The sequence below is a fragment of the Rhyacophila brunnea genome, unplaced genomic scaffold (genome assembly GCF_057557595.1).
Source record: "Rhyacophila brunnea isolate RB1 unplaced genomic scaffold, BYU_Rbru_1.0 scaffold_13, whole genome shotgun sequence".
In the NCBI taxonomy this organism is placed as follows: Eukaryota; Metazoa; Arthropoda; class Insecta; order Trichoptera; family Rhyacophilidae; genus Rhyacophila; species Rhyacophila brunnea.
In genome coordinates this window covers 3,590,159-3,608,453 of record NW_028232785.1, presented here as the reverse complement: position 1 = coordinate 3,608,453, position 18,295 = coordinate 3,590,159, and the positions used below count along the sequence as shown (strand labels likewise).

Here is an 18,295-nt window from a genome sequence, read left to right as displayed (position 1 = left end):
AAACGCATACTGATTATAAGCTATGTCTTTGAACATTCAAATGTGATAAACAAACTGCGCATGTGGGCCGTTAAATATATGTAGGATTTTCAAAATGCTGAGAGGGTAGAATTTAGAGGAAGAATGGGTGTGTTGAAAAATTATATCAGAATGTTTATTTGAAGTATATACGCATGGATCCTAAATATATAATTTCAGACGATTGCTTATGTTTCTAACACTACATATTATATTATTATCCGATGCCCATTTCTAAGGCATGCGTAAGAATTAAAGATAGCACTTCTACGGAATCTGGCTACATGTATTCACTTGACCTTATGGGGATTCATAATAGAACACCAGTCTCCCATCTATTTGTATCAAATAATAGTAATCGGGGCCCAGTGGCGAATGGTGGAGGTAGACTATTAACATCCTACATAAAAATAGTTCATATTAAACTTTGTCAGTCATAATTATGTTCATGAAATAAGACTACAGTTTACAGTTGGTGAAATTATTACATACATTTTAACGTTTACGAAAGTTACCATAACGTACTTCGTGCGAAAAGGATAAAAAATATCTTGTATATACATTCACCGACTCTGTAGTTCAGCCAATTAGCGAAACAGTAGACACCTTATAATAACAAAGTGCACGTGACATATTGACAATTATTACTTCAACGTTCACTTTGTGGAAGAACCCATATCATCTACAAATGTCCTAATATCTGTTGTGAAAAGAAAATGTCTTTTATTCCATTGCCCCGATGTGTACTTTCAAAGTAGAAACAAACCCTTTGACATAAACTTCTCCATATCAGTACGTACATACACTGTTCAAGTTTCTAAGAATATTGTGTACCTACCTGACTTACTGGTGTGCATTCCGAATAAGGGCAACCGGGTTTTGGAACCTCATGAATGCTTTGGCTTATTGTGTCTTCAACATACTCCTCTTTAAAATCAACTCCCTGAAAATTAATATCAGATTGTTTAGTGACCTTCTGAAACTATAATAATTTATTTCAAATACATTTTAAAATAAAACAAATCAGATTTGTGATAAGGTTGCAGCCTACAATCGGTATTGGAAAATCTGGTAGGAGATTGTTCTATAACGGACATCATGTGCGGGTTTTTATCCCGCCTGCAGCCACCGCATGAAGAAGCATGATAAGGTGAAAGTACAGCATGTTGTAAGGAAAGAGTGACAACAGAGGGGTAAGTACGTCGTGTACATGGGATTCGGAATGGCCAAAACGATGGCAGATAAAAACCTTAGCAAACAATATGTTTGTTGGACTGAGACATTGAACGGTGATCAAGCAGTTCGTTTTGTTATAATTAATAAAACATCCTTTTTCATTTATTCACGTTGTAAAATCAAGACAGATGGTAAATCAATGTGATATACGACGGTTAGACTTGAGCAGTTATAGTTTGTTATCTGATCACTTTAGCAAGTGGTGATGGATTGTCTTTCTCCGCGTTATCACTCCTCCACTGCTATCCGACTACTTTACGCAGTGTGCTTTTCGAGAAGTACACCTAATAAATATTGATCTAGTAGTTTTTTTTAAATTGTTGCAGAATTCGAGAAAACTATAAAAAACATTAAGTACCTATATAAAAAGCAAAAATTTATATCGAAATCATGAACACTTAATTATTGTATTATGTATAAGTATTGGGCCCACGATGGCCGAGCGGCTTAAGCATCGGTCTATAATTCTGTGGGTCCAGGTACGAATCCTGGGTCTGGCGAATATTATTTTTTTCTCTTCCTGTTTGTAGTCTTAGAGTATGGACCTCATAGGTTGAGCACGTGGCAACATCCATTTCTCGTAAAAAAATCTGTTAATACAAACCTCTACTTTTTGGCGGCACAATATTATCATCCTATTAAGATCGGACATGGTCGAAAAAAAGAAAATTAGTATTCGAAGATTTTGTCGTCACTGGCATTTCTGATTTTTAATGTATTCGTGTATTCGAGTGTTGTCAGTTCATTCCATCCCTTACACGATCAGTATTTCTGTCAATATCGGTGTTGCCAACCGTACTATAATTGTAGTACAATACTATAATTTTGAAGGATTCGAGACGAAAAGTGTTCCTGTACTATATTTTTTTCTGAAATACTATAATTTTTACCCTTTTGAACTATAGTTAACATAGAAAAAGATGGCAACACTGGTCAGTATTTAAAATAAAAGTCCCTACCCGATGAACTCGCTGCGAATAAGAACCACCTTGTTGCTGATCTTCATAATTTATTGGGAATTTTACGTCTTCAATAAACTCAGTCTTGATGTCAATTAGCGGAGTGTCTGACTTCAATGTTATTAGTTTCGGGTCTGAAACAATATTCTGAAAAACAAAATATTGTGTTATAAATCATATTTTTAAGAAGACCGATAATACGTGTGTAGCTCGACCACATACTTGAAGAGCCTCAGGTCGTACACTCTGCAATGTGGATATGGTGTCTGTCGTTATCTACCTACTAAACAAAATAAACAATCAAACAATAGGTACTAATCTACGAGAACATTTTAATTGTTAATGTCAATTATTATTCATAACTAGTAGGTACCTATAAATTAGTTTGAAATAAAACAAATTAATAATATTAATATAATTGGAGGAAACTTGTCGATAGGTACTCAATTATGTCGACCAATCAATGGCTATTAACCTTTTGAATAAGAATACTCAATGTCCATTCAAAAATAAATGATCCGGTGTTTATTTTGTCGTTTGTGTTATTGTTATTACTGTTTGTGACAACGTACCTACCCAAGGAAATCAAACGAATCCAGTTTCAAATCGTCGCCGCCAATAATAAAGCTTTTATTATCATTTGTTGCTCTATCGAGTTCAGTAATGTATTTTGTTTTAGTTTCTTTTATTGGAGTCCCATGTAAATAAATGCCCTGTTTGTGGGCAAAGATATCAATAACAATGACAATGATAGGTGTGGTATCAATTGTTAAGAAAACTCATAGTTATAAGTACAGGGATAGTGTTAGCAGCAAAGTTAACTGGGTTTATACGGGTCAAATAGGCCGCTCGGAACTGTGTCGCATTTGCACGCAGTTTTCATTACACAAAATAGATACTTACACTGTTTATTACGTCTGACGACACACATCTTTAAACAACCAATAGTACGACATACAACAATCCGTTATGAAAAACTAACCTCAAAAGTGTATCCGGCCTCGTCGGTGTCCTCTAGCTTTATGTAGGTAAGCAGCTGGCTGTTTGGATCATGATTCACAGGCACCTCAAACCATTGCTTCCCTTCTGCGACAGGTTCGGAGTCTTCTCGTTCGCGTTTAATATCCATTTTATGCATGCGATCGGTCATCAAGTTAATTTGATCGTGGAACACAAAACGTAGTAGGCGAGACTTGACGTAAGCATTTCACCATAGACAAAAAGAGTTTACCGTGTTGCCACTTTCGCAATATTATAAAATTAAATACAAAACTAAACTTCCTTTACGACCTAAACGACCTTTACGAAATACAAAACTAAAACTGTACGAAACAAATCCAATTAAACCATAGACAATATACATACAAATTATTGTATGAGACCGGAAATGGTTTGAGATTTGACGTTTGGTTCAGTGTATCATTGAAAATCAAACCGTTCTCGGATCATCAGAAATGGTTTGACATGAAACTTCAAACCAATTCGGACGATTCATAGACTAAGACGATCTGTCAAACGGGAAATCATTAAAAAGTATACATAACCTGAAAACGATATCGATATAATATTTTCTACAAATATTTCGTTTGTTATTTTCACGGCATTTGACTTTTAATATAATATTTTTTAGGATTAAGGAAAATCGACATGCCTAAAAACAGCATTTTCTGGCATGTGTAAGATCATCGTGATATGTTAATATTACCTAATATTTTAGATTTAGTACTTTGTATTTTTGGTTTTCAATACAATGGATTTATTTCAATGTATCCCATTATTTTTTGAATGGTCGTTGGAAGATTCGTCTGATGATGATTTTTTCATGCTGGAAGACTTTCAGCCCATTGTCAATAAGAAAATGAAAATTATTGCGAAGATACTGTTGCAGAGTACACGGACAGGCAGTTCATGATGCATTTTCGCGTTTCTAGAAATGTGCATGCAGATCTCACGGAGCGATTTCAAAATTCTTCTTATTTTCCAACCCAAAACAGAGGCGGCAATGATAGAATCATTGCCACTAACCATTTACTCATATTCCTTTGGTTTGCTGGACATCAAACTGCGTCATTTCGAGATGTGGCTGATAGATTTAATATCACTATCGGTTCTCTCTCCAGAGTCATCAAAAGAGTGACTGTGCTTATTAGTAATTTATCCCCAGAAATAATACAATGGCCAACGAATTCTGAGAAAGCAGTTATAGAAATGGCTTTTAGGGAGAATGGGTTTCCGGGAGTCATCGGTGTCATTGATGGTAGTCATATAAAAATAGATAAGCCAGAAGATGATCCATTGTCATACATCAATAGGAAATCATATTATTCAATGCAGGTAAGACAAGATATTTTTCTATGATATTTCTTTGTTTTAGATATAATTGTGTTTTAAAATAACAAAAAAGACTCGCCTTAGATTGAAGAATAAATAATCTAGTAGAATAAATTTAATCATAGCACTGGTTCAAAGAATGTTATTTAATAAGTTTTCCAAGTACCTAGCTGAAAATCACAAATCTCATTCGTGCCATACTTGTTTGCGGGATTTTATTGCTTTCTGTATGACTAACTATCCTTTATTTTAGTTGCAGTCTGTGTGTGATGATAATCTCAAATTTCGAAATATCTATGTTGGATATCCAGGCTCAGTGCATGATAGTCGAGTATATCGAAATTCTTCACTGTATAGACAACTACCAAGTAAATGTAACGACAAATATATACTTGGCGACAGTGGATATCCCTGCCTTAGGAATTTGCTGACACCTTATAAAGCCAGGGGAGTACTAAATCAAACACAAATTAATTATAATACCAAACTCAGTAAAAGTAGAATCAAAATTGAGCACGCATTTGGTCTACTGAAACAAAAATTTAGACAACTCTACCACTTAAAACATTGTTTTAATTACTCACTTTATTCGAGCATGTTGTGTTTTACACAATATGTCTTTAAATGACCAGTTTGAGTGGGATATTGATTCACCTACTGGAATTAAGTGTTGAAGCAGGTTCATCCTATTTATCCCGCAATAATAGTACAACTGGTGCAGATAGACGAAATGAGATAGCTCAACTTCTTGCATCCAGGAACTTTCCATAAAATTTTTAATGATTTAGTATATGTATAGGCAGAGTTCAATATTTCAGTTAAGTACCTACCTATCATGTTTTTATCTGTAACTTGTTTCTATGGTATCTATTTTTTGTTGTTCGCCGGTAGTAGGTATATTTTGTTACTTCATCAAAATATAGATTTTGTGGGAGCAAAAAGTATCAACTGAATGGAGTCCTACCTGGTATTCTCAAAGTACCTCTTACCTAGTGTAATTTGTCTTTAATATTTTGTTTAATGGTTAGATATAGGTTATTAGTTTTAGTTAGTCTAGTTTTTTTAATTTTATTTAGGTACCTTACTAGTCTTTATTAGTTACTATATTTGTTTCCACACTTCACTATAAATATGTTTTCTATTTTGTTTAATGGTTAGATATAGGTTGGTAGTTATATTGACATACATTGTATATACTTATTTTTGCTTAGGTTAGCAATAGTTTCAACATAATAAGTATAACAAAAGTATTACTTCTTCTTCTTCGGCCATATCCATCCCTTAGTTGGAGCATATAGACACCACGAGGCGCGCCCAAGAATCCTTGTCGCTTGCCAGTTTTCTTGCATCGTTCCAGGTCAAACCAGCATCCCGTAGCCCCGCCATACATACTCTTAAGATAGTATTTAACGGCCTTCTAGGACGCCGGAATCCAGTTGAATTGAAGAACAGGCAAGCCATGTTGAAATTCTCTTCTGGCATCCGCAGTACGTGGCTGAGCCAGGTCCAATGTCGCCTCTTCACTCTCAGTGCGATGAGAGGCTGCTTGGTGCGTTATACCTCCTCGTTGCTCCTACAGTCATACCAGTATCCATCGCAAACATCTGTTTTCGAAGCTCAGTCAACTTTATACTTAGCTTCGAAAAATATGTAGAAGGCTTCTTTTTCTGTGTACATATATATTACTTATATTGACCATAATGAAGAGACTTTTAAATATAAAACGCTGTGGAATATGCCTCCTGGGGAAACCACAAAGTAAAAAAAAACGCACCATAGCACTATACCTCCAGGGTGGTGTGGAAATCAGTACCTACATAATATTTGTTTCGGTGTTGTAAGTGCCTATTATTTAACGAATATAATATCATATAAAAATAATTCACTGGAATACAACCACACAATTCAGGTTCAAAATCCCACAAAGCCAAGTGTGATTTCAGCCACTGGCATAGTGCCATATACGCTAAAAACTGCTGGAGAAGGGACTCGTGGAATTAAGAAGAAAAAGAATATGCTATGAATATAAATAAAACAATATCTATCAGAAATGGTCGAGGAAGATGCAATGATAGACTTAGCCACGCCTTACAGGTACTTACCCACTGGCTGATCTGGAAAGATATAGAAGATTCGCGTTGTATCTCAGGATACCATTGTGATATAACAATAAAACTAGACTGCTCTTTTAAAATTACATATGACTTAATTGAAATAAAATCATAATGTGTTAAAACTTGTTTTTTTTTACAATTTTCCATAAGTACCATTTCGTAGGTTACCATCCGGCACCACCAGATTTTCTAGTGCTAGTTTACTGAGATTACATCATGATGTTGGGCATAAATTCTAGTTCTGAGACTAGTTTTCATAAATTCTAAAACTTATTCAATTAGTTTTAATTTCAAATCTTGCCAATACAGTTCAATCAAATTTTAAAATAAAGTGAATTAATGATGGAAAGTATATTGTCATGGTAATGCTTAAAAAAGAAAATGTAGAATGTTTTTAATATTTTTATTAGATTAAAAATGGGCATTGGAATTTTAATTACAATAATGGAAAAGGTCACATAAGTATTTAACAAATCAACTTAACTATCACAAAAACTATAGCACAGATCAAAAGTAAACTTGATGTTAATGGAAATATTATTTTTAAATATAAAATAGCAAAGGAACATTATGTGACACATTACTGTGTCGGACAAATACAACCATACATAGGAAATATAAAAAATCAGTTGGTAAAGCCGCGTTCACACGGTCCAAGTACACTTGGACCGAGTGCCATCCAAGCGCATTCGTATGAGACAGCTTTATACAAATTACTCCTATCCAAGTTAGCTTGGATAGGAGTAATTTGTATAAAGCTGTCTCATACGAGTGCGCTTGGATGGCACTCGGTCCGAGTCAACGCGGCTCAAATGATCACAAACATAAGATTGTCAATTGCACAATGGTGCTGCGGTACTCCAATCCGCACAAAGGTATTTCTGAAACAAAATGTATACACATTAATAATCAGTATGAAGGTAGCCATTCAAAAATGCGTTTTATACATGAAAGCAAAATAGGGTAGATTGTTTATCATTGCTGTGTAAACTGAATATTTTGTAATGTTATTAGGCAGCTGAAATTTTGCGAGTATTAACTATAATGTTTGAGACATTCATGGTTGTCACTTTTTTGTGTGAAAATCAATTCTGCGTATTTAAAGGTTGTGAAAATACCAAGCACTTTGTAAACACCAACCCATGCTATGTTTAGTAGGGAACGAGATGCTGCAAGAAATCCACGTGGTGTCCATAACATCTCACTCATGAATATTGATTATCTTGGGACGAGTAAGAGATATAAGTACATCGATATAGTATTAGCCAAAGATATCTGTAACACCGCGACCACGCCAAACTATTTATTATTACGACAATATAGACAGTTCCGCAGAACTGACTTTTATACGCGTGGGTACAACACTTTGGTATTTGTTTTAAATAGTCTGAAACAACTTACCTTGTTCCATTTTGAATCTACGTAAACTTCGTCTCAATTTCTGTTTGACCACGTTAACTGTTGTTAGGCTTCGTTGTAGTGTTGTACAATAATTATTATTCGGACGCGCTGAAGGACTGCCGGTTGACGTTTCAAAGTTAATTTTTGACAGTTTTTTGTTTTGTTTGGTAATGGTGTTGTGACGTAGAGTTGCCGTTTTATGGAAATAAATGATTGAATTAATTTTAAGCATTGGCAACACTAATTAGTTGTCAGAAAAGCGTCTCTGTGGACATTTACCAAACGGTCCCAAACCCAACCAGCCGATTTCGTTTGTTTGATGCAGGTTGCATGATACATACTTTAAGTAAACAGGAAAAAATGCGTTTCCGGAAGAAATATGTTGTCACTTCGGAAATAGAAAGGGTAATTTTTCAACGGCTGTGGAAGGAAACTCTTGAATACTTTTCCAATTATAATTATTGTAAATAAGTCGCCAGTAATGGTACGCTCTATTAATTGATTTAGATAAGATAAGTTTGGAACGTTCGTTTTGAATTTAAATTACGAAAATGTTCTTGTGATAGTACTAAAACAATATAAGTAGGTATCTAGTAATTTAATTGGTCCACATGATTGTCTAACGACCGGTTTCGTTCCCTTTGAGAACATTTTTACCCAATATATTGTTCTATTTTTAATTATATTACTATAAATACATATGAATTGCCATGTGGCATTGTTAATCAATGTGATGTGGTTTTGTTAGCACTTTTCTTGTTGTCATTCTATTTTAAAACGGCTACTCGCAATGACATTAATATGGACGAAGCATCTGGAAAAAATGACACTTTCTTTGTCGTTTCTGCCGAAAGGTATAATCTGTTCTAACACCATTACAATAAAGGTGGTATAGCTATAAATTCCTAATGCTTTTTGTCGGTCTGCTGAATGGTTCGGTTCGAAAAGGGTTCGCTCAAATGAACATTTACACTAGAAACACTGTTCTAACACCATTACAATACAGGTGATATTCCTATAAATTTCCGATGCGTGATATCGCATAATGGAAATTGCTTGACGTCTACCTATGCATGTGCGAATGTCACTATGCGCGAATTTACTTTCCAGCTACTGTATTGACTGCGCTGTCCATTAATAATGTCATTGGCTACTCGTGAATACTGTTGTAGAGTACATAGGTACCTTATGGATGTTTGAAGAATGACCAATGTAGTGACTCTCTGTTTCCACACAAAAAATCACAACCCGATTTAATGCAGACACACTTTCGTGAGAGTATGGTGGGTCCACTCGGCTCGAGTGGCTATTACTCATCAGCGTTCGCATAGCATTATTAAAACCACTATGGCGTATACTTACAATTTGACAGCGTTAATCAGTGATGCCAACCGTACTATAATTATAGTACAATACAATAATTTTGTTTCGCGAAAAATGTAAAATACTATAATCTTCGCCAAATATACCGAAATACTATAATTTTAAAGGATTCAAGACGAAAAATGTTCCTCTACTATATATTTTTCAATATATTATATTTTTATATAATATATATATTATAAATATATTTTTAAAAATGTTAAATAAATAATGTTCTTTTGTTATAATATTTCAAATAACCTGCTGTTATAGATGAGGCAAAAAAAATAAGAAGTTTTTCACCAGAATGTGATATTTTTAATTTTAGTGATTTCAAGTTACCGTATTATGTACAGAAGTATTAGAATAATTAAAAAATAAAATATTGTAAGTACACATTAGTACTTATATTCGACAACAATTTCAGAAATTTTCAGGTTAAGATTGATAACACGTGTAATCTCATAGATTAAATTTTAACAGCACTTCACCAAAATGAGTCATTGTATACGATCTAAGTGCATCAGGTCCTGCACACGAGTAACTACATTGATCACATTAAAATGGATTTTCACTAGAATGCGACATCCTGTGTCTTTTAAGGCTGCTAGAATATATACAAGAGTAATCACACTGATCACATTTTATTGGTTTTTCACCGGAATGAGTCATTTTGTGTTTTTTCATAACATTATATTGGATACATGAGTAACTACACTGGTCACATTTGAATGGCTTTTCACCAGAATGAGTCATTCTATGTTTTTTCATGCTACTAAACGTTATAGATGAATAATTACATTGGTCACATTTAAATGGCTTTTCACCAGAATGAGTCATTTTGTGTTTTTTCATGTAAGCAGATAGTATACACGAGTATTCACATTGATCACATTTAAATGATTTTTCACCAGAATGAGTCATTTTGTGTGTTTTCATGTTATAAGATAGTATACACGAATAATCACATTGCGCACATTTAAGTGGCCTGTTACCAGAATGAGTCATTTTGTGTTTTTTCATATCACCAGATCTTATACAAGAGTAATTACACTGGTCACATTTAAATGGCTTTTCACCAGAATGAATCATTTTGTGTATTTTAAGATCACTAGATTGTAAAGAACAGTAATTACATTGGTCACATTTAAATGGCTTTTCACCAGAATGAGTCATGTTGTGCATTTTCATCCGACTAGATCTAAAAGATGAGTAATTGCATTGGTCACATTTAAATGGCTTTTCACCAGAATGACTCATTTTGTGTACTTTAAGATCACTAGATTTTATAGAAGCGTAATTACATTGGTCACATTTAAATTGCTTTTTACCGGAATGAGTCATTTTGTGTATTTTCATATGACGAGGTTGGATACAAGAGTAATTACATTGGTCACATTTAAATGGCTTTTCATCGGAATGATTTGTTATATTTAGATTCTTGGCATCGTATCGAATGCTTTTGAAATTTATCATTTTATCCGCTATTGATTTTTTATGACACGCTTTGTGAAGCTTCAATAGAGATAACGATGCAAAAAAATCAAAACAAAAACTGCACACAAAATTTACCTTGTTAAACGATTTTTTTTCTAGCTTTATTTCGGCTACAAATAATTTGGGATCTGTAACGTTAGATTGTGTATGCTTAAGCCCTAATTCTTTTTTAATGTCTTGATAGTCAATCTGTATTTCATCGTATGGCTCTTGTACTTCTAAGAGCCTCTTTGGCAATCCGAGACTTACAGAATATGGCATGGCAGTAGTTGCAGGAATCAACTAAAAGAAAGTGGAGTATTTTGCATTAAACAACATTATATGTATGTATAACAGAAATTAATATTAAAAAAATCACACACCTTAAGCGAGGACGTGCGCCTTGTAAGTCAAAATAGAGTTTTTATGCTATTTTCAAAGCATGATCCTAGACATTCCATAAACGTTGTAGATAATCTATTTATATAATTTTGAAGACTTATATTCCTATATATTTATTTTAAATATTTGATAACTGCATAAAGTATTTTATTACATAAAATAGTATTTATTATAGTATTCGTCAGATATTTATCACACTTGAATGGTCAAATACATGGCTTATAATCAGTACGCAACTTTGCTTCGAGACTGTTAAATATTTTAAATATAATATGTGGTTGTGCATTGCAATTTGATGTGATACCAATATTATGATGATTGCTGAATCACATCTGCATATGCCAATCAACCTATTATACCAATTTGAATTTGAGTGATGATTTGATGAAATTGGATTGAGTACTATTGAAAAGGAAAAAAAATATAGAATTAAACAAAACCCCTAGTTCAATTTTGATTGAATCGAAGTGAAGAAGTAATATAATACTTTGTCAAGAAATCAATGCAAGTTGTAAGTAAAGTAGGTACGGCTATATCATTCGTATTATCATATTTTTATGCGAAACGGGATTTTCTGCATTAGCTGCAATGAAATCCAAATATCGACCCTGTTTAGTAGAAAAAGTGCACTTAGTGCAAAGAAACAAGCAGATCCAGCGCATGAAAAACAAATTAATGTAGAGATAAATATACTTAGTAAAATCTTATTTATTTAACAACGTTTTTCTTAACTCGTAATCTTATTTGTCCGGTAAAATCTTGCAATCGATTTTTAACTAACTTCCCGACTAGCTAATGATACCGGGGGAAAGGGAACTCATGTGCATCTAGGTAAGTGTCCTGATCCGGTATCACTTCAGGTTCGAGGTTATGTGTAACATCAGGACAGGATATAATTTTGATAAAACACATTTTTGATTTGACAGTTTTGCGCAGAAAAGCAATTTATTTAAGCTAACACATAGGCAAACATTGATAAATTTACAATATAGGCTACAACAAGGATCTTAGATTACACACATTATTGTCGATATTTTTGTGCACGTGTTTGGTCACACCGGCGGCATTGGCGCCCAAGCACTTTTTTGGACACGTGATTCATTTCAAGGGTAGTTATATGTATCGTTATTGACGTAAAAATGGTAAAAGGGGTCACAGAATTGAAAAGAACTGGGAACAAGCGCGGCCTGCATTTTTGTATTGAGGAAAGCCGCGCGGCCACGTCGACCATAGCGCGTGGCACTATCCACCGTCCTCCCTCGCCTAGGAATTTGCACTGTCTTGCCATTATCTCAATCACAAATCTAAGGGCTGGCTCGGTATGCGAGAGGTGCGGAGCGGGTTACATGAGAGATTTCTAAAGCGATGCGTTCGGAACTATCTCAAGGTTGAATGTTATTTGTTATCTTGGGGCGAGCAGGAGCCCATGGTCTTGGTTTGAAAAGGATACCGAGGTAGCGCCTTCGTTTTGCAAAAATGTTCAAATTTTGTGTTTGTAGTGCAGGGCTTTTTAACTTTTTCAGGGGTATTTTAATATTGATGTTAAATTCCTGATACGGCATTCGAGACCTTTTTATGGAGGAGGGTTGTATTTGGTAATACTAGACATGTGAAACTTTTAGAATATATCAGAACACAATGTCAATGCATTTTTTTTAATTCTTTTAGCCATCTTTAAGTTGAATTGAATTCATTTTCAGTTAATTATATTTTGTATAAAAAAGTTATTTCGACACCATTATTGGTTGTTAGGGGCTGGGGTCCTAGCAACAAAATTATTTATATATATACGTGCGTTACTATGGAAATCAATATGACATGTCAAGTACAAATTTTTTTGATCGTTTAAGCCAGTCAAGTCAAGTTTATATGGTTTAACAGAATTTAAAAACGTTGTATATAATAAGTTCTTTTTATCTTGTAATTATTTTTTTTTCTTTGTTGCATTTAGTAGTACATTTTTGGCTATTTAAAAAGATATCTGTATTATTTAATGAAATAAAGGAGGGGAGGCTCCAAGATTAGGTTTTTTTAAAAGGGAGGCGTAGTAACATAAAGTTTGGAAACCACTGATCTACAACGTTTAAGGAATGTCCAGAGTTATGCTTTCAAAATAGCATTAAAACTCCATTGTGACCTACGCTGAGCATGTGGGCAGTTAAATATATATAAGAAAATTATACAGAGAGGGAAGAATTTAGAGAAAGAATGGGTGTGTTGAAAAGTTATATCAGTATGTTTATTTGAAGTAATTACGCATGGATCCTAAATATATAATTATAGACGATTGCTTATATTCCCAACAATACATATATTATTGATGCAGATTTCTAAGGTATGCGTAAGACCTAAATATAACACTTATACGGAATCTGGCTACATGTTTTCACTTGACCTTATGGGGATTTATAATAAAACACCAGTCTCCAATCTATTTTTATAAATTACTAGTAATCGGGGGCCAGTGGCGAAGGGTGCAGGTAGGCTACTAACATCCCACATACAAGTAACGCACATTAAATTTTGTCAGTCTCACGTAATTACGACTACAGTTTACAGATGGTGAAATTATTACATACATTTTAAAGTTTGCGGAAGTTACCATAATATACCTCGTGCGAAAAGGATAAAAAATATCTTGTATTCACATTCCTCGAATCCGTAGTTCAGCCAATTAATAAAGCATTAGATTCCTAATAATTAAAAAGAGCACGTGACATATTGACAATTTATACATAAACTTTCACGTTTGTGGAAGTAACCACACCATCTACATTTATGTTCACTCGCCCCGATATGTGACTTCAAAGTTGAAATAAATCCTCTGACATAAACTTTTCCATGCCATTACTACCTACATGCATTGTTCAAGTTTCTTAGAATATTGTGTACCCACCTGACTTACTACTGTGTATTCCGAATAAGAGGAACCAGGTTTTGGATCCTCATGGATGCTTTGGCTTATTATGTCTTCAACATATTCCTCTTTGAAATCAACTACCAGCAAATTAATTTCAGATTGTTTAGCGGCGTCCTGAAAAAATAATAATTTATATTTACATTAAAAAAAAAAACAAATCAGTTATTTGATAAGGGTGCAACGTAATATCTGTATTGGAAAATCTGATCTGAGAGATTTTTCTAGAACAGACATCATGTGCGGGCCTTTATTTTGCCTGCAGCTACCGCATGAATAAACATGCGTAAAGTGAAAGTACTGCATGTTGCATGGAAAAGGTATCAACTGAGAGGTAGGTACGTCCAGTGTACATTGGATTCAAATGGCCAGAACCATGGCAGTTAAAAACCATAGCAAATAAAAAATATGTACGTACTGGGACATTCAACATTGGTCAAGACGTTCGTTTTGTTTTTATTAAAAAATATTGGCATTCATTTATTCGCGTTGTAGAATCAAGGCAGTTGGTAAATCAATGGATATACAACAATTAGACTTGAGCAGTTTTACTATTTATACTGACGTACATTATGATCCAATTAGGATCAAACATGGTCGAAAGAAAGAAATAAGCAATCGAAGATTTTGTCTTCATTGGTATTACAGATTATTCATATATTAGAGTGTTGTTGGTTCATTCCATCTCTTAAAGTTTTTACACGATCAGTATTTCTGTCAGTATTTAAAATAAAAGTACCTACCCGATTCACTCGCTCTGAATAAGAACAACCCCGATGCTGATCTTCACAATTGAATGGGGTTTTGACGTCTTCAATAGACTCAGTCTTGATGTCAAGTAGCTCAGTATCTCTTTTCAATGTTATTGATGTCGGGTCTGATACAATATTCTAAAAAACAAAATATTACAGCAAATATTTATACAGTACATTATAATAGTACAGTAAATACAAAAATATTATGACAGTGTTAGCAGCAAAATTAAGTGGGGTTATATAATACGGGTGACGTAGGCCGCTCGGAACATTGTCGCAATTTGCACGCAGTTTTTATTACACAAAATACACACACTGTTAATAACGTCTGACGACACACGTGTTAAAACAAACAATACTACGATGTACAACAATCCGTTATGAAAAACTAACCTCAAAAGAGCATCCGGCCTCGTCGGTGTCCTCTTGCTTTATGTAGGTTAGCAGCTGGCTGTTTGGACCATGATTCACAGGTACCTCAAACCATTGCTTCCCTTCTGCAATAGGTTCGGAGTCTTCTCGTTCGCGTTTAATATCCATTTTATGCATACAAATAATTGGTCTTCAAGTTGATCGTGGCACACAGAACGTGGTAGGCGTGACTTGACGTAAGCCTTTCGCCATAGACAAAAATAGTTAACCGTGTGGCCACTTTCGCAATATTATAAAAATTAAATACAAAACTAAACTTCCTTTGATTCATCTCCACCTGCCGCTTTCCAGATATAATCTTTCTAGTCTACTTATGTCCAAAATAATTGGATTGGATCTAGAATGCTAAATTTTTTGATAATAATTGTCCCATGTCAGTGAAATTCATTCGGATTTAGACATTTTAAAAGAGTTTTTCGCTCGTTGATAGATTTATGTAATTACCAAATGATAATAATTATTCATCTATCCACCTGAGCAGCAGAAAGCAATCATATTATGCAATAATTGACTTTTGATCATTTTGGTTAACAATACAGTAAATAGGTACCTGGGAAGGTATTATATGGGTAGGTGAATGATATTTTAAAAAATAATACCTATCCCGAAGGATAATATTATTATCACAACGTCATTATAATGAGTAAATTATTCTTAAACTTAAGGTTAGGAAATATAACATCAAAGCACACCTATCTGTGGTTGGTTGAACTGTCAAACTTTTTCAGTTGTAAAACTTGTTAAATACTTTAATTCGGCATCATTGATATGACCGGAGTGACCACGTTCAATGTTTTTTTTTCTCATTCTTATCCATTTGAGTGTCATTCTTTTGACCCCAATAGGTACTTATATGTCACATAACAAATGTCTGAAATATAAATGTCAACAACATCGCCATGAACCAACTTATTGTTTAATAATTTATGGTACTGACATACACCCCGGTCCCGGAATAATCTCAAAGGCATTTAATCTTCAACCGGCCCTGCCCTTAGACCGATTGAGAACCTTTGCTTAGCTAGCTCAATCTTATTTGGGAGAGGGTGGTCACCTAAAGTTCTTGTCCGACACTATATGAATGCACTGTGACAATATTATTTAACTTTTTATTGCTTAGAATCGTCACCTAGTAGTAGGTTGACGTTTAGGTCATTAATTATCTAATTGACCTTCAAATCAAATTTACTTTCGTAAATATTTACGTAATCACCAACGACAGCTGATCTCCTGTCACTTGTCTTTGAATCAGATGTTTTCCGTAGAATACATCGCGGGTTATTGTTTTAAATAAAAAAAAAATAACTTCTTCGATAATACTGATTTAATTGTTTATTTAAATTAATTTCAGTAAATAGATTTATTATAAAATTCAAATGTTTATTAACAATTACACAATTTATTTTAGCTTCAAATAATTACTTAATTATTTTATAAACTTATTTTAGTTACTTAATTTTATTATATACCTACGTATTTATTTTAATACTTATTTAATTACACACGTCACACATATTCATGAGGTCCTCTAGATTGAGGGTTATTGATTTTAGCACTTAAATCCTCGTAAGGGTACTGCAAACCGGTTGTCATACGCGGCTGATGATGAATGATGTCATCGTAAAGTGATGCAATTGTTTACATCAAACGCGGAATAATCGAGATAATTACAATTTCGTTACCTACACTTTAAGTGCCTCTCGAATTCAATTCGTAGCAAGGGCTTTCTCACAGAAAACTAATAAATGCATTGAATGCACACTATTTACGCGGTTAAATCTCAGCTTTCTTCCCGAGTGAATATTTTCAAGTTATTTTTGGCCGAGGCACCAACACAACCTTCCCCTGCGGATTATACTTTCCCACTCCCAAAATAAAAATTTTAATTTAAGATCCTGGACGCTATCGAAAAAAAATGACAACATTTCTGGCGAATCATAGTCCAGTTAAATGATGACATTCTTGTTTAATTTTATACTGATGCCCATTGGTCGAGAATGTCTTCGCATTCGACCAATTGAATGCTATAAAATGTCATGCTACTAAAGATTTTACATTGCCCAAAATAGATCAATTACGTTATTGATTATTTTTATCCTCTCTCGCGCGGATTAAAAATATTACGTATATGTACGTAAAATGATTTTATATAATGCAAAGAAGATTATAGTTATAAATTAGCTTTAGTTTACAACATTTAGCTATTGATATTGCATAAGTTATTTACATGCAATGGTTTATATTTAACCTTAAGCTCTAGACTTCTTAATTACTTACATTTTACTTACAAGACCGTTTGGTCTATCTGAAAGAAATCATCCATAGTTCACTCTGAGTGGCTATGAGCCGCTCAGACTGTACTATGGGACTCATTACATAATTGTTATAGCTTTGTTTAGAGGTAGGCCACGTATTTTTAAGTAAAAATCGATATTTAAGGTCAGACCGAAAAGTTGTGACGTCACAAATTTATTGCAATAAATGCCAGCTGAAGACGTGCATTTTTATGGCCTTGTCAGTACCTACGCATAAATTGCTATGATTTATTTTGTACAAAAGTAGGTACTTATCTGATATCATAATAATAATATTATCTATGATGTAGTTGTAGGTAGGTAAAGATTTTTTCATATTTTCGTCAACAGCATTCAGAAATAGAAACTTATCTGCAGAATGGGATGGGAAGTCATTGTCAAAGCAAACTAAACAAAGCCTCGTAACTGGCAAAATCTGACATTCAAATAAAATTTTCAAAAAGGCGTCCTATCGTTGTTCGTAGTTCCATTTTAGGCCATTCTATAGAATATAAGTTTGTACGCCTGTGAAGTTGTCACAGTGACCATACCGACGTTTTGTCTATGGCCGAGAGATGAATAAAGTTCAATTGTCTAT

The 18,295-nt window shown here is 33.9% G+C and overlaps 2 protein-coding genes across 3 annotated transcripts; both read right to left on the bottom strand.

Annotated features, from left to right (window-relative positions):
• Positions 1 to 3,392, bottom strand: LOC147076176 (uncharacterized). Its single transcript, XM_085941204.1, has 3 exons — positions 3,196 to 3,392; positions 2,214 to 2,360; positions 1 to 961 (listed from the first exon to the last, which is right to left on the bottom strand). The coding sequence occupies exons 1-3, from the start codon at positions 3,361 to 3,363 to the stop codon at positions 836 to 838; spliced, it is 441 nt and encodes a 146-aa protein (XP_085797330.1). The 5' UTR covers positions 3,364 to 3,392; the 3' UTR covers positions 1 to 835.
• A 6,329-nt stretch (positions 3,393 to 9,721) lies between these two features.
• LOC147076175 (uncharacterized) lies at positions 9,722 to 15,571 on the bottom strand. 2 transcript variants are annotated; one of them, XR_015069867.1, is made up of 4 exons: positions 15,365 to 15,571; positions 14,960 to 15,106; positions 14,196 to 14,333; positions 9,722 to 11,200 (listed from the first exon to the last, which is right to left on the bottom strand). XR_015069867.1 is itself a non-coding variant. In XM_085941653.1 (3 exons), exons 1-3 carry the CDS (start codon positions 15,518 to 15,520, stop codon positions 14,154 to 14,156), a joined length of 483 nt encoding a protein of 160 aa, XP_085797779.1. In that variant the 5' UTR covers positions 15,521 to 15,569; the 3' UTR covers positions 13,243 to 14,153. The 2 variants fall into 2 exon arrangements, 1 of the variants encoding a protein (XP_085797779.1); XM_085941653.1 differs by lacking the exon at positions 9,722 to 11,200 and having other exon boundaries at positions 13,243 to 14,333; positions 15,365 to 15,569.
• Positions 15,572 to 18,295: the final 2,724 nt, after the last annotated feature.